We start from the raw sequence: 15913 nt of genomic DNA on the forward strand, positions 1-15913 counted from the left end.
TCTCTTTTGAAAGCTATATTTTCTTCTTCTCAAACGAACCTGGAGAGGAAGGTTCTGGAAACTTCTTTCATTTTTGGGGACTTTCCTTCTAGAAGGTTCTAGAAGCCTCGAAGGTGCCAGAGCCTAGAGTGGAAGGTTCTGGAAACTTCTTTCCTTTTTTGGGGACTTTCCTTCTAGAAGGTTCTAGAAGCCTTGAAGGTCCTAGAGCCTAGAGTGTAAGGTTCTGGAAACTTCTTTCCTTCTAGAAGGTTCCAGAAGCCTCGAAGGTCCTAGAGCCTAAAGTGGAAGGTTCTGGAAACTTCTTTCCTTTTTGGGGACTTTCCTTCTAGAAGGTTCTAGAAGCCTCGAAGGTCCCAGAATGTTCTGGTCGTTTCCTTTCCTTCCTTCGGCCATGTCTATTTCTTCTCCTCCTCCCTCCCCGAAAGCATCTCAACAACAAGAATCTAACAGGAATCCTAATCGCAGAAAACCCTAATTCTCAGGAACCCTAATTCTCTCAATCTGTTACTTCTCTGCAGCATTTCATCACTGTCATCAGGCGAAGACGCATAAAAAGCATCGCCATCGCCATCACTTCCTGTTCTTATGATCAAACCCTAAGTCTTCTTCCTAGAAGAAGCAGAAATTCTCATACCTATAGCTCCTAGAAACCTTTTACTTGTCCTTCATTGCCTTCTGCAGACGCAGAATTTTTCATAGCTATAGTTACTAGAAATCTTTACTTGTCCTTCATTGCCTTCTCCAGACCGTTACCAAAACCCGAATCTTTGTATCATCTTTGCAATCTCCATTTGCTGCAGATAGTCGCCATTATCATTGTCACAAACTCCAAACCCTAAAGTCTGTATTGCGTCCATTTTCGCTTATTGCTCTTGCCCTGTTCCCCTGTAATTGAATCTAAAAAAACATGAATCCTGAGAATTTCACACACAAGACGAATGAAGCCATAGCCGAAGCGCATGAACAAGCTCTGAGCTCCGGCCATGCTCAGTTCACACCGCTTCATCTAGCCATAGCCCTACTCTCGGACCAGGGTGGGATTCTTCGACAAGCCATAGTCAACAGTGTTGGATCAGAAAGATCCGATTCTTTGGAAGGAGGAGGAGAAGAGGCGATCAGATCATTCGAGCGCGTTTTGAGGGCAAATCTGAAGAAAATCCCGTCACAAAATCCTCCCCCAGATTCCGTCCCTGCCAACACAGCCCTAGTGAAATGCATTCGGAGGGCACAGACATTACAGAAGAAGCGAGGAGATTCTCATCTTGCTGTTGATCAGCTCATCCTAGGACTATTAGAGGATTCTCAGATATCGGATTGTCTGAAGGAATCAGGATTGAGTGCATCTCGGGTGCGTTCTGAGATCGAGAAGTCGAGAGGTGGTGGAGAAGGGAGGAAGGTGGAGAGTGCGACAGGAGACACGAATTTTCAAGCATTGAAGTCATATGGTGTGGATCTGGTTGCGATGGTTGGGAAACTTGACCCGGTCATTGGGAGGGATGATGAGATTCGACGAGTCATCCGTATCCTCTCTAGGCGCACGAAGAATAACCCGGTCCTCATTGGTGAGCCTGGCGTAGGAAAAACTGCCGTCGTTGAAGGCTTGGCACAGAGGATTGTTCGAGGTGATGTTCCAAGGTAAGTAAGTAGTAACAGAAATGTTTATAGCTGTGCTCGAATAACATAGAGATTGAAAAGAAAAATGAAAGCCTTATCCCTTCTTTTGTTTTCTTTGGTTTCTGCTATGTTGGTAGTAGTTTTTTTTTTTTCAGGCTTCATTTTTTATTCTCTGGTTTTGTTCTCTTTTGTTTCTTCTATGATGGTAATGGTTTTTTCCTGCTTCATTTTTTATTCTTTGGTTTTTTCATTTGTCAATGATATATAATAAATGAACTGTATATATAGTTTAATCTGATTGAATTGTTTTAATGCATTGGTGATAATAAATACATGTTGTCAACGATATAGATACAAATGAATTATATATGTTTTAATCTAGCTGAATTGATCTTATGTATTGGTGATTATTAGTACATGTTGTCAATGATATATATTGGATGAAATATATATACTTCAATCTAATTGAATCGTTTTAATGTATTGGTGATAGTAAAAACATGAAAAACTTGGTTTTAATGATAAGGAATTGATGATAAATTTTTCATTCTCTAATATGTGTGTGTATATATGTACATGCATGCATGCATTCACTTCATTTTTTTTTTGTGATTTACATAGCTGTGTAGGTATTAAATATGGTATGTATATATGCGTGTGCTATTTGAAACGGGTCTCACTGATAATGTAACTCTAAATTTTGAATCAACATTTCTGCAGCAATCTCTCTGATGTGAGAATCATAGCGTTGGACATGGGAGCTCTAGTTGCAGGAGCTAAATATCGTGGAGAGTTTGAAGAAAGACTAAAAGCTGTGCTGAAAGAAGTCCAAGAGGCGGAGGGCAAAGTTATTCTGTTCATAGATGAAATTCATCTTGTTCTTGGTGCAGGTAATGGGTCTTTTATTCTTGTTTTTGTTTAAAGGATTTTAATGGGTTTTCTAATTTTGTTAAAGTCATATTTTAGTGTTGTTTTCGTCTGGAGGGTTTTTTAGCTCAAAAACATTGCTAGTCTTTTAATTGGTCCGTTCTAAGATTCTTTGGTATGTTTCAGGACGCACTGAAGGGTCTATGGATGCTGCCAATTTGTTCAAGCCAATGCTTGCACGGGGTCAATTGAGATGTATAGGAGCCACCACTCTTGAAGAGTATCGGAAGTATGTAGAGAAAGATGCTGCTTTTGAGAGGCGTTTCCAACAGGTCTGTATTATCGTAGGTGCATAATATTATCATAATTTCATATGATTATTATGTGTGTGATTGCACAATGTCCACCGAGTATAGCTGCATGCTTGTATGTTTGCAATATATTGTCTTTCGAATTTGAGTTGTGAGGTGGATTGTAGCACAGCAATGTGTATGCGTTACATTGTTCTTTGAAATTTGAATACATGATGACAAGTGGGTACTAGCTCACATGTGAGTGTAAATTATACTTATCTTTCAAATTCTGCCATCTGTCAATATGTTTAGGAAGAGCATTGTTCAGCATGAGCACTCATGTATACATCTTCAAGTGGTATGTAGAAGAGCACTGTAAGCACATATGGAATTTGTATTGTGTACTTGTGGTGGTATATATAGATCAAGCAATATCAAAGGGATGCATATTTTGAGATTTCTGTTTCCAATGTTTGTGCCCTTACTTTTATTATATTTGTTTATCTTTGAAATTTGTAGGTTTATGTAGCAGAGCCCAATGTTGCTGATACTATAAGCATTCTACGGGGTTTGAAAGAAAAGTATGAAGGGCACCATGGCGTGCGTATCATGGATAGGGCACTGGTTGTTGCTGCTCAACTCTCCAATCGCTATATCACATGTAAGTGCCTTATTGCCTTCTCATATAATTTCATTTGAATTTTACGTTATTCTTTCTTTGGACAACAGGAAACTTTCTATTCACCTGATTAATGGGTGGCTATAAAAAATGTGTGACTGTTTATTTGCAACTTGAATTAAGGGTTTCACCTTGAATTATTTATTACTTGGTTAAGAGTGTTTATTGTGCAGTTAAGGGTTTTTATAACTGGGTGTAAGTCGTTTCTTGTGTCTTGTTAAAAATAAAATAATTGATTTGGTTTGTGTATTAAGAGTGGAGCTGTTGAACAGTTCATTCTATTTCGTTTGTAACTTGACTGAAGGTGTGCTGCTTATGTATAATTTGCTTATGTGAATGCAGCTCGGCATCTTCCAGATAAAGCGATAGCCTTAGTAGATGAAGCATGTGCTAATGTTAGGGTTCAGCTTGACAGCCAACCTGAAGAAATTGATAGTTTAGAACGGAAGAGAATACAATTGGAAGTGGAATTGCATGCCCTTGAAAAGGAGAAAGACAAAGCAAGCAAAGCAAGGCTACCTGAGGTGAGATATTATTTAAACCCTGAAGGAATTAGAAGTGCCAGCCAGTTTCTTACTCAGGAAAAAGGAGTTCAACTTTTTAAAGTATTATTAATAGTAATTGTAATGCTGGTGTGCCATGAAATGCTGTTCTTTCAGGTAAGGAAGGAGCTTGATGACTTGCGAGACAAGCTTCAGCCATTGAAAATGAAACATCAGAAAGAGAAAGTAAGGCTGGATGAGATTCGGCGACTAAAACAGAAGAGGGAGGAGATAATGTTGAATCTCCAGGAAGCAGAGAGGAGGATGGATCTTGCACGAGTGGCTGATCTCAGATATGGGGCTCTTCAGGATATAGAAGCTACGATTCAGAGGTTGGAATCGGAGACGAATGAGAATAGTATGCTCACAGAGACTGTTGGACCAGAACAAATATCAGAGGTAGGGTGTTGCGATCTCAACCATTGCTAAAGCTGAGTTTGTTGTTATTGTTTTGCTTATTTATTTCCAATATCAGTGGGTTTCATCTGTACTTTGAGACAGTTCCCTAAAACATCTCTTTTGAAGATGTTTAAGACTTAAGACATGTTTTTTTGAGAATATTTTGCAATGTTTTGACATCTTTCATGTTTTGTTTGTTTTCTGTTTTAACTAGGTGGTGAGCCGATGGACCGGCATACCAATGACTAGGCTAGGGCAAAATGATAAAGAGAGATTGATTGGGTTGGCTGATAGGCTACATGAGCGTGTGGTCGGTCAGAATGAGGCCGTGGAGGCTGTTGCAGAGGCTGTGTTGAGGTCTCGTGCAGGTCTTGGGAGACCCCAGCAGCCCACAGGTTCTTTCTTGTTTTTGGGTCCGACTGGTGTTGGGAAGACAGAGCTAGCTAAAGCACTCGCTGAACAGCTCTTCGATAATGAGAATCAGCTTGTTAGAATTGACATGTCAGAGTATATGGAGCAACATTCGGTGGCTAGACTCATTGGCGCACCACCTGGGTAAGAAAGATGGCTTCAATAGTATTCTTAGGAATGGACTTTGTGTGTCTCCTTTTTGTGCTGCTTCCATCGCTACTGAGAAACTATTCATGTTTTGGTTTGCTTACCATTTGTATAAATATAGTTTTCTAGCTGTCTTATTTCTGCTGCTAAGCATTCAAATGTTTGAAGTTCTCTACTGCTGAAAATGCCCTTGAACATCTATGTTTGGAAGTAGTTAATACCTATCTCATCTTCTGTTGCATATTGTGAACTCCTCATTTGTATGTCTTACCCACGATGTCCTATTCCTGTTAAAACGCATTTATATGTTGCTTTACGGATCATATTTTATGTAATGTACTTTTAAATTGCCAATGAGGTATTTCCATTGCCGAAGCACCCCTGTTTAGCATTCATGTTTTGTCTTGCGCATTTATATGTTGCTTTATGGACCATATTTTATTTAATGTAGTTTTCAACTGCCCATGAGGTATTTCCATTGCTGAAGCACCCCTGTTTAGCATTCATGTTTTGCCTTCCTTGGGCATATGCATTTTGGGTGTTGCTCACTCTATGTATGCTTTTATTCTAACTGCCTGATTTGTTTACTGTGTCACTATAGGTATGTTGGACATGAGGAGGGTGGGCAGCTGACTGAAGCCGTAAGGCGCAGACCGTATAGTGTAGTCTTATTTGATGAAGTGGAGAAGGCTCATCCTTCTGTCTTTAATACCTTGTTGCAACTCCTTGATGATGGGCGGCTCACTGATGGGCAAGGTAGAACTGTGGACTTCTCCAACACTGTTGTCATTATGACATCAAATCTTGGCGCTGAACATTTACTAGCTGGGTTAACTGGTCGCCAAACCATGGAAGATGCAAAGGAGAAAGTGCTAAATGATGTGAGTTCTCTATCTAACACTCATTTGGTTTACTTCGTACATATATGCACGTATATTTGTTTGTGGATTGAGAATGTTAGTGTTTGAGAATGATGTAGGTTTGAAATCGAGTCTTTTTATTTGTGGGGGTGTGATATTATTAACTAATCATTTGCAATGTCTTTTTTCTTATGTAGGTTCGACAACATTTTAGACCCGAATTATTGAATAGGCTTGATGAAATTGTTGTATTTGAGCCTCTATCTCTGGTTCAACTACGCAAAGTCGCTCGCTTGCAGATGAGGGATGTTGCGCTTCGTCTTGCCGAAAGAGGAGTGGCCTTAGGTGTTACTGATGCAGCTCTAGATTTGGTTTTATCTGAAGCTTATAATCCAGTGAGTTTTATTTTCTTTCATTTTCTCTTTCATTACATTAAATATCTCTCTTTTTTTTATACTGTATTTGCGGGTTATTTTGTATTCCAATGATCTATATATGCTAGTCTTTGTTTGTGGGTTATTCTCTTGACCATGTGTTTGGCTTATTTGGGCACAGGTTTATGGTGCTCGGCCTATTCGTCGGTGGTTAGAGAAACGAGTTGTGACTCAGCTATCACGCATGCTGATAAGTGATGAGATTGATGAGAATTCAACTGTCTATATTGATGCGAAGCATGGAACCAATGAGCTCAAGTATGAAGCTGTGAAGACGGGTGGCCTAATTAATGAGGTAACTGGAGTCAAATCTGACATCCTCATAACTATACCAGATGGGAAGCTTGATCCTCAATCAACGAAGAGAGTGAAAATCGATATGGATGGTGTTGATGATATGGAAGATTAGGTTAGTTAAGTGTGCGAAGCTGCCAATGAGGATTTTTGTGAGTTACTCCAAACTTTTGTTTGGAAAAAGAACATGAGGTTTACTACCATGTGAATGGAATAGAAACCATTCACTGTCCTTTGGTTTGTTGCCCTTTCCATTAGATTGCAAATATAGAGCCGTTTTCATGTTGTTTTTCCGTCAGAGACTTTACCACTGACTGGCAAGTCATCTTTTGGGAGAGAGTCTCTCCTATGCAAGAAAACAATTGACTGGCAAGTCATCTTTTGGGAGAGAGTCTCTCCTATGCAAGAAAACAATTGTTCATTTTCAATCAAATGAGGTTTTGTTCCGAGATGTATCATTCATTCATCTTGACGTACAAATTGTTTTATATATGTAAGAGAAGAAAACAAATGTTCAATTTAATCAAGTGAGATTTAGTTCTAGATGTATCTATACATCTTGACTTACAAATTGTTTTGATTTTGGTTGATTTTGGATTACATGTTGACACTTCCAGATTGCACAATGTGCATAGCTTGGATTAGGACTGTACATTGAAACTTGGGCTTTATATTTCAAACTGGGAAGATTAGATTGAATCTCTGTACATACATAGTACTCGATGTTGTCCTACACAGTCCTTAAAAAACCAGGCAGTATTGCCCTTGAAAACCACTCCATACTGTCAAGCTATGAGTTTTTCCCTTTGTAACTATGGGTTAGGTATAAGATGGGGTGGCATTATGGCACTATATAGTCATTTGTTTTTCAGACTCTTAAAATACAGTTTGGATTGCTGGACATATCTTTCAATGTATTGAACAATAAGATGACAATTAGTCATGGAGATGGAAATATTTCATGAAAGTTACATTAGGGGTGTGTATTTACGATGAGTTCACTATATTACAATTTCAAGGATTTAGTATATGGATTCATTACATTCTCTTCATATTGCATGGATAATGTCTTCGCTTGGTGGGTTGGGAAAGCATAATATATAAGAGGATGTGCTTACTTAGGAAGGCTCTGTGTGGTTTGCAGTTGTGGTCTATTGTTCTGCATGTTTTCACAATTATTCTGAATGGAAATATAAATGAATTAGAGGTTTCAATTTATAGGTGAAATATTGAATGAAAGTTGTCTTCCACCAAATCTTGAGGATTGATTATGGTTTTCACTGCGAACTATTAAGTGCAAATAGGCAAGGATAAACATGACGTTCAGCTTGACGATTCATTAAGGGGTTTTTTCCCTCGGAACTAGATATGGCATCTTTGAAAGGATGGCATGATCTTCGCCATATTGAGAAGGATTGGTCTCAAATATATACGCAAAACATTCAAGTCCTTCAATTGCTTTAATTCCTTCAATTTCTTAAGCATATTTAGGAGAAGGGCATTTCCGTAATTAATAAAAACCCCCAAATTCCTTAATTTCCCAATCCCTGCCCTTTCCTTATTCATCATCTTCTTCTTCTTCAAGTCCTTCAATTGCTTTAATTCCTTCAATTTCTTCTGCATATTTAGGAGAAGGGCATTTCCGTAATTAATAAAAACCCCCAAATTCCTTAATTTCCCAATCCCTGCCCTTTCCTTATTCATCATCATCTTCTTCTTCAAGTCCTTCAATTGCTTTAATTCCTTCAATTTCTTCTGCATATTTAGGAGAAGGGCATTTCCGTAATTAATAAAAACCCCTAAATTCCTTAATTTCCCAATCCCTGCCCTTTCCTTATTCATCATCATCTTCTTCTTCAAGTCCTTCAATTGCTTCAATTCCTTCAATTTCTTCTGCATATTTAGGAGAAGGGCATTTCCGTAATTAATAAAAACCCCTAAATTCCTTAATTTCCCAATCCCTGCCCTTTCCTTATTCATCATCATCTTCTTCTTCAAGTCCTTCAATTGCTTCAATTCCTTCAATTTCTTCTGCATATTTAGGAGAAGGGCATTTCCGTAATTAATAAAAACCCCCAAAATCCTTAATTTCCCAGTTCCTGTCCTTTCCTTCTCCTTCTGCTTCTCTCCTTCTTCTTCTTCTTCTTCTTCAATTCCTTCAATTTCTTCTGCACATTTCAGATCCCGCCTCATCGCGAATCCATGAACCATACAGAGCCGGAAAGGAAGGATTTCTCGAGTAATCCCACGGTCCAAGACACAGTATCGCGATGGAGACACAGCAGCGTAGGGAAAACCTGAATCTTCTTTCTTTCTTTCTTTCTTTCTTTCTTTCTCCATTGCCTTCTTTTCTTTCTTCCATCCCTGCGTAGATCTATGTGTTCCTGGTTTATATATATGTATGATTATATTTTCTCGCGTCTCATTCAAAAGTTTTTGTTTTGTTTGCCAGCAAACAGAATTCCTTGCCTTTTGTTTGCATTCCATCCATCCATCCATCCATCCATATATGTGTGTGTGGGTGTTTGTATGCACATGTGCATGAACAACTTATTTTCCTTGCGTTTCTGTTTATCTTTCAGCACAGATAGGTCCACTTATTTGTTTAATAACTTGATATGTGCGTATATATTCTCGTTTCCTTAAAAAGACTTTTCTTTCCATCAATGCATATTGCATATAGTTTTCTTTGCTTTACAGAAAAGACAGAACCCTCTTTTGTTAGATACTTATCTCTGTCTTTGCCTATGTAGATATGTGCATGTCTTGTTTCTTACGTTTTGCTAAACCTCGTGTTTTTTCTGGTTTCGCAGGAAATGGACCATCTGTGACATCAAAGATGGGTATTGTTATTCTTCATTTGATCTATGTGGCTGCTCTATTTGCTTTTAATACTGAGCTCCGACAGCAAACGGTTCTATATCCATGGTATTTCAAGTTAGATGAGATTAGAGCTTGAAAAGATTATGGCCATCACTTTATATTGCATTTTCCTTGATGTAGGTACACATTAGCTTATCTTGTTTTGCTCATCATTACTCTCTTTCAGTACTGGTTCACAGCAGGTTCAAATCCAGGGTAATCTGCAAATGATATCCATTCTTTCCTCTTCTAAATTATCTATCACATTTCTGAAATTAGTTTTGTCGCCAATTCTTTATAACTTTGATTCTCCATGCTTGGAAGGTTCCTTGTGGAGGAACTAAATAAAGATAACAGCTCAGAAACTCAGACAGGAGATTCCAGGTACAATTGATTGATTTAATATTATCGCTTTCAGCTTTTTTCCTGTGTTCAAATGTGAAAAGATAGGAAGATATAGCCAAAAATGGAAGAATTCTGATGATTTGCACAGAAACAACTTTTATACCTCCTGACAAGGGATTATACAATTATCATAATTTCAAAGGTAGGGGCTTTTCCTATATTTTATCTCTTAACACAACTTTCGGAACTTATGTATCAATAAATAAGAGAAGTATGTGAACTTCCTTTCAAAAGAAAAAAGCAAAAAGAAAAAGATGTGTAAAACCAGCAGAAGCCCAAGGAAGCAGAGACTAAGCACAAGATTGGCCTGAAATATTTTAAATGAAAAGCTAGAAAAGCCCTATAATATGAGAAATCAGAGAACAAGCAAGAGGCCATTCTGAAAAGGCTTAAATGAAAAGCAAGAAAGAACCTGTAATCCTGCTCAAATAACTTAATTTTGCTAGGTTTTTGAGAGTGCAGCATTGAAGAAGAAACCCGAGAGGAAAAGGAAAAACGTGTCCCAAGTCATGCTAAGGCAAGGAATGTTTGAAGAAAACAATGTATTAATTTCTCTAAAGATTGAAATGGCCTATGCAATTCACGAAGATATTATAGTTGAAAATGTTGTCTCTTTTATGAGAATAATGAAAACAATGATATGATGCACAGGTCAATTGCAAAAGATTATGAAGAGATTTTCATAGAAAACTAACAAAACCAAGGAATAAACAAAGTACTTGGACATAATGTGGAATAGGCTAGTGTTTCACTTCCTTCTATTTGATAAAAAAACATTTTGAACACCATGGTCGATGATTATATTTCCCAAGTAAGTAATTGATCTTTTGAAAGGTCACCTTTGTGGCATAGACATATTTGTCTCCCAATCTTTGTAGGGCAAAACAAACATGAGGGTATTGTTCATCCAAAGTAAGACTATAAATAATAATATCATTTAAGGAAATGGCAACAAGATGATCGAGTTGATCCTGAAAAGTGTCATTCATTTTACGTTGAAAGTGATCAGAGCTTTAGTCAAGCTAAATGGCATGATTAAAAATTCGTAAAGGCTATAATGTTTGCAAAGTGTGGTTTTAGGAATATCCTCAATAATTCTTATTTGCTGGTTGATAGTAAATAGGTCAATTTTGGCCAAGTATTGACCACCATGCAAATGATTAATCAGATTGCCTATATATTGCAATAGGGATATGGTTTTCTGATAGCCACGTTATTCAAATGACGATAATTTACACACATTTTGCCATGTTTGCCACAATTGCAATGGGGAGAACTGGTTCACCCGAATGGTTGATTTAATCAATGATTATGTGTAGGTGATAATTTGGGTGGGTGATAGTTCACCAAAGAAAAACATCTTTGAAATAATTTATGATTGGATTGAATGATCAAACCTACACTATTTAGTACCAAAGTGGTTGAATGGTTGATTTAATCAATGGATGAAGCGGAGTTTTTATCATGGATAACCTGGTTTTATATTAGCATACCTCAATTTCACCATATGGAAATAAACTCTTTATGTAGCAAATTGGTAATCTATGTGAATTAACAATTGATGAATTGTATTTCTTCAACTATTAGGTGAACTTTGTATGTGTAATCACTTATGTCCGTTCGAAGTTCCAACATTTATACCAAGTAATTGCTGAGCTACCTGTATCAAATAACTAATGCACTAGAGATCCAATACAAATAGGAAATACAAATCATGGGTAATGCTAAGGCAAGAGATGTTTGAAGAAAAGAATGCAAGCATGACATATGTATTAATGTAATGGCCCATGTAATTCATCAAAAAATTATAACTAAAAATAATTTCTCTTTTATGAGTAATTAAAGAAATAACACATTGCATAAGTATGTATTTAGATGTTTTCAAGAGTTAACTGAAGAGAATTCTAAAAATAGCATCCCTAAATTCAAGGTTGATATTATAGCTTTCTCTATCATACCTTCACATTTTGGAAAATGGGTGGAATGGCTTTTGTATACTAGAATGGGAATCATGAACCAAACTATATCTTTGCTTCTCTAATTGTTCATATTTTTTGTACTTGACGTACCATATTCATGTCAGATTACTCAAGAAGTACTAGTGGAGGTGTAAAATCCTCCAAGAAATATGTTTCGGGCTTTCTATGCAAATTCTCAACAGGACACTATTTGTTTTCATTGCTTTAGGAAATTTGAAGAACGCCTTATAATTATGTTCGTTATAGATTACCTTAATATATATTAAGTATCTGAGGTTTTGTGCTGGCGTTGTGTGATGTTTCAGCACCAATATTTTAAAGTGTTTAAATTGCAGAACGCCTTTTTGCCCACTATGCATTGCATCACACATTTGTTACTTATTCCAGCTTTTATGGGTCATGTATGCAGTGATGGTTTCTGCAAAATTTGCAGAGTAAACCAGGTATTCCAATGCTAATTTCTGTCCTGTTTTTGTCAATGAACATTTATGCTTTGATTTGTCTTGAAGTTATGCAACCATTATTCTTTCTCTGATATAAACCAGTGATTGTGATTCCAGCCTTTAAGGACTAAACACTGCAATGACTGCAATAAATGTGTACTGAAGTATGATCATCACTGTCAATGGCTTGGCACATGTATAGGGTATATGAATCATCGTATGTTCTGGTACACAATCTTAACTTTGCCCAATGCTTCGTTTGTTTTCTTTACTAAGAGGAACAAATGTTTGAAGAACAACGTATTTTAAAATCCATTTAGAGGATCCACATCTTGTTTCTTTTGAATTCAGCAAGTTGCATGTGCTGCTGTGGTTGTGCTGTTAATAGTTAGAAATTAGAATTATCAAGTCCTGCTTTTTTACGAGGTTATTCAATCTGTATATTTTGAACTACAATGCGGTTATGTGCTCCATGATATTGTTTTTGCAGGTGGTACATCTTTTTGGATACACTACTATGCATTTGGACATTTATTCTGTTCTCAACTGCCTTCAGTGATGGAAATGGCACTTATGCATTGTAGGTCATTGAGGTTCGATACCTTTATAATCTTCTGTGTCTAGTGTTGATTTTCACCTGTTGATTTATTGTTTTGGATATGTACAGGATACAGAATGCAATTGTCGTGATATTGCTCATATTTCTTCTTCTTTCCATATTCTTCCTGATGGCCCTTAGTCTTTTCCATAGGTTTGTAGCTTGTGCATAAGGAAAATCTTTATATTAGTGTAGTTAATTCTCATTTGACTGCACTTTGGCATCGTTTCTAAAAAATAGATAATAATATTTGGCTAGATGCTAGAATTGTAATCCTATTCAGATGCGAGTTGCAGGGTTTCAACCCTTCAAAGTTTTCTATGGTTCACAAAAGGGAGAAGAAAGAGAGACATGTAAAAATCCAGAATGGTCGATGACTCTGTACAGTGGAAGTGTTATTTGATTCATGAACAGAAAAATAATGTATAACCTACTAAGCTGCTATTCTGCAAAAGATGTCCCTTTTATGTGTTGTCACAATTGAGGTAGAGAGGCCACTGAAACTAGTTTGCGAACTAGCTTTTTATATTGGGCCCTGAGCTATAATTCATGTTGTAGATCCGTAGTGGGGTTCCTATATGATAAAGCTGAACCTGTAGTGGTTAATCTGGTTAGAGTTGTATGAGCTGAACTTTGTAATCTTAGTAATCTGCAGCCATTAAAGCTGCTGATAGATAGAGAACCACTTATGTGGGGTAGTTTATTTTTTATGTCGGGGTGAGCTTGCAGTTTATGATCCATTTGGTTTTGGGTAGCTGCCGATCAGCCACATCATCATATTTCTTATTAACCTGATTCCTGATGCCACTCCTGACGCTGTAGTAGTGGGTGTGGCTAGAGATGTTTGTACCGAACTCTGAATCTTTGAGGCCAGGACCTCCAGTTATGCATAAGACAGGTTTTATTGAAATATGCAGATCCACCACATTTACATGGTCACAGCTAGAGTCTGATACTTGAAATCAAATAAATGCAGCATCTGCAGGTCCAAGAAATCAGGATACCACACGCACTTCAAATTGCGCCGATTACACTTTCACAAGGAATAGAGATGCCAACAGATAATGTTTCAAATAACTTGAGGTCCTGGCCTCAAAGTCTCAGAGTTCGGTACAAACATCTCTGTCCACACCCATTACTACAGATTCAGGAATGGCACCGACAATTGGAAGTGGACCCACTCGCAGGCTGAGGGCATGACTACCAGTGCCCTTTGAAACCACCCTTGGTGAACCAAAAATATACAGGATGGGAGTTCAAGATGACGAACATTTTGGATTCCTACGAGCTTCTGGACATTCCTACAGCCAATCTGGAGTAAGTAGAAACTCTGGATTTAAAGAACACAATGGTTAATCCCTACCAATCTGGTTGAGTGCTAACACCACGTATGCAATTTTTGATGGGGATTAACTATTTTGGGGTAATCAACTTTTGTGGTGACATTTATTTAGCATATGTCCACATTGTGGATTCCTACGAGCGTCTGGACATTCCTACAACCAATCTGGAGTATGTAGAAACTCTGGATTTAAAGAACACAATGGTTAATCCCTACTAACCTGGTTGAATGCTAACATCACGCATGCAATTTTTGATGGGGATTAACTATTTTGGGGTAATCAACTTCTGTGATGACATTTATTTAGCATATGTCCAAAGTAGCAGAGTTCTGGATAATTCTGCAGATGTTGTATGCAATGCAAAACAAGGTTATGGTTAAAACTTGGTGGATGCAGTGAAAGACCTGTTCAGGTGGAGAGTGCAGACAAATATTAGCCAGGTGTATCTTGTATTGGTGCAACAGAAGTTCAAACTTACCTTATCATCTTATTGGTTGTGAGGGCTGGACTTCGTTATAAACTAAGTGACTAGCAGGTCACTGTATGTCTTCAGGCAGAAACCTTGAGCATATATATTGGCTGTTCTATATCCGTTTGAGACATAGCAAGAATTTAAAGATTTACTGAGTGAAAACGGAAAGACTAATGCATGGATCGGAAAGAGGAAATTTGTGACCAAGAAAACAATATCCAAAGACACTCGTAGCAAAAACAATATTTTTAAATAATGCATTTGTTTGTGAGAAATGTATTGGAAATATGTTGACCGTAGTCAGGGAGAACAATATGTTCAGAACAAGTAAATAATATCCAGAGATACTTGTAACCAGAAACTCTACTATAAACAGAGAAATGGAACGAAGCTGCAGGCAACCAGAAAACCATCAAATGTAGGACCAGTAACTTACAGCAACTATTTAGGTCATATAGGTCAATGTCAGAATTGGATATGCATGTCGACTATGACTTATTAGTCAGATGGTAAGGAGTGTGTATTATGCTTTCTCAAAAATATTGCTGGAGCTTGTCTCTCTTTAGATAAGACAACCAATGCTTTATTTTCCTTGTAGATGTAAACTCGTTATTGATTTTATATGCAGCTACCTGATTTTGACTAATCAAACTACCTATGAACTACTTCGTAGAGAAAGGATCAACTATATGAGGTTTTCGCTTCTTTGTCTCTTTCTCTGTTGTTTGTCTGTAACCACTTGTGTGCTTGATATTTTTTGAAGTATATGAAGACTAACAATTTTGAATGTTACGTACAGGGATGTACCCTTCAATGTAAAGCCTTTTAGCAAGGGTTGTATGAGGAACATATTTAATTTTTGTTGCAACTCAAGAACATACTATCATGTAGAGGAGATGCCAGATAATGCTTTTCTACAGGCCAGTGCATCAAGCTCATGCTGTCAAACTTTGTGCTTTAATTGCTGTTGAGATTAGAGACGATGTATAATATCTGTGGGCTGTATTGAAATTCGTATTTTCTTCTCATCATCAAAATTCATTGCAAGTGATCTTGATTCTTTTTTGTCAGAAATATCATTAGACTAAATTGTCAACCATGTAATATCTATTCAGTTGTTTTCAGCTGGTATCTATCTTATTATCTGGTTTAATGAAAGACGTGTGTGTGTTTTTAGTATAATCATAATTGCGATTATAAAGCATAAAGAAGTGCGTGTGCTTTTAGTATAATCAGCAATTATGATTATAAATTTATTTCGCCTAGCATTA

General features: G+C 37.2%; 2 protein-coding genes across 3 annotated transcripts; both read left to right on the plus strand.

The window, feature by feature from the left end:
- The first annotated feature begins 708 nt into the window (after positions 1-708).
- On the plus strand, positions 709-7089 carry HSP101 (heat shock protein 101). Its single transcript, XM_087336985.1, has 10 exons — positions 709-1635; positions 2335-2504; positions 2668-2813; positions 3294-3435; positions 3796-3977; positions 4113-4394; positions 4609-4949; positions 5554-5833; positions 6010-6207; positions 6368-7089. Exons 1-10 carry the CDS (start codon positions 908-910, stop codon positions 6653-6655), a joined length of 2757 nt encoding a protein of 918 aa, XP_087193111.1. The 5' UTR covers positions 709-907; the 3' UTR covers positions 6656-7089.
- A 1608-nt stretch (positions 7090-8697) lies between these two features.
- Positions 8698-15693, plus strand: LOC147850107 (protein S-acyltransferase 10-like). Of its 2 annotated transcripts, XM_087337099.1 has the most exons (10): positions 8698-8826; positions 9354-9468; positions 9544-9618; positions 9727-9786; positions 12196-12229; positions 12347-12456; positions 12720-12809; positions 12897-12980; positions 15271-15336; positions 15442-15693. In XM_087337099.1, exons 1-10 carry the CDS (start codon positions 8811-8813, stop codon positions 15611-15613), a joined length of 822 nt encoding a protein of 273 aa, XP_087193225.1. In that variant the 5' UTR covers positions 8698-8810; the 3' UTR covers positions 15614-15693. The 2 variants fall into 2 exon arrangements, with proteins under 2 accessions (XP_087193225.1, XP_087193226.1); XM_087337100.1 differs by lacking the exon at positions 12897-12980.
- The last annotated feature ends 220 nt before the right edge of the window (positions 15694-15913 follow it).

This window comes from Azolla caroliniana, unplaced genomic scaffold, assembly GCF_043228905.1.
Source record: "Azolla caroliniana isolate FFs.n. ecotype wild unplaced genomic scaffold, voAzoCaro1.0.p SCAF_22, whole genome shotgun sequence".
Classification (NCBI taxonomy): domain Eukaryota; kingdom Viridiplantae; phylum Streptophyta; class Polypodiopsida; order Salviniales; family Salviniaceae; genus Azolla; species Azolla caroliniana.

Excerpts from the sequence above, each read along its gene's own strand:
- HSP101 (XM_087336985.1), top strand. The coding sequence starts at position 908 with ATGAATCCTGAGAATTTCACACACAAGACGAATGAAGCCATAGCCGAA. Across the intron at positions 1,636-2,334 it reads GTTCGAGGTGATGTTCCAAG|CAATCTCTCTGATGTGAGAA; the intron begins GTAAGTAAGTAG and ends ACATTTCTGCAG. Across the intron at positions 4,395-4,608 it reads GACCAGAACAAATATCAGAG|GTGGTGAGCCGATGGACCGG; the intron begins GTAGGGTGTTGC and ends TGTTTTAACTAG.
- LOC147850107 (XM_087337099.1), top strand. Across the intron at positions 12,457-12,719 it reads ATGAATCATCGTATGTTCTG|GTGGTACATCTTTTTGGATA; the intron begins GTACACAATCTT and ends TTGTTTTTGCAG. Across the intron at positions 12,810-12,896 it reads GGAAATGGCACTTATGCATT|GATACAGAATGCAATTGTCG; the intron begins GTAGGTCATTGA and ends GGATATGTACAG.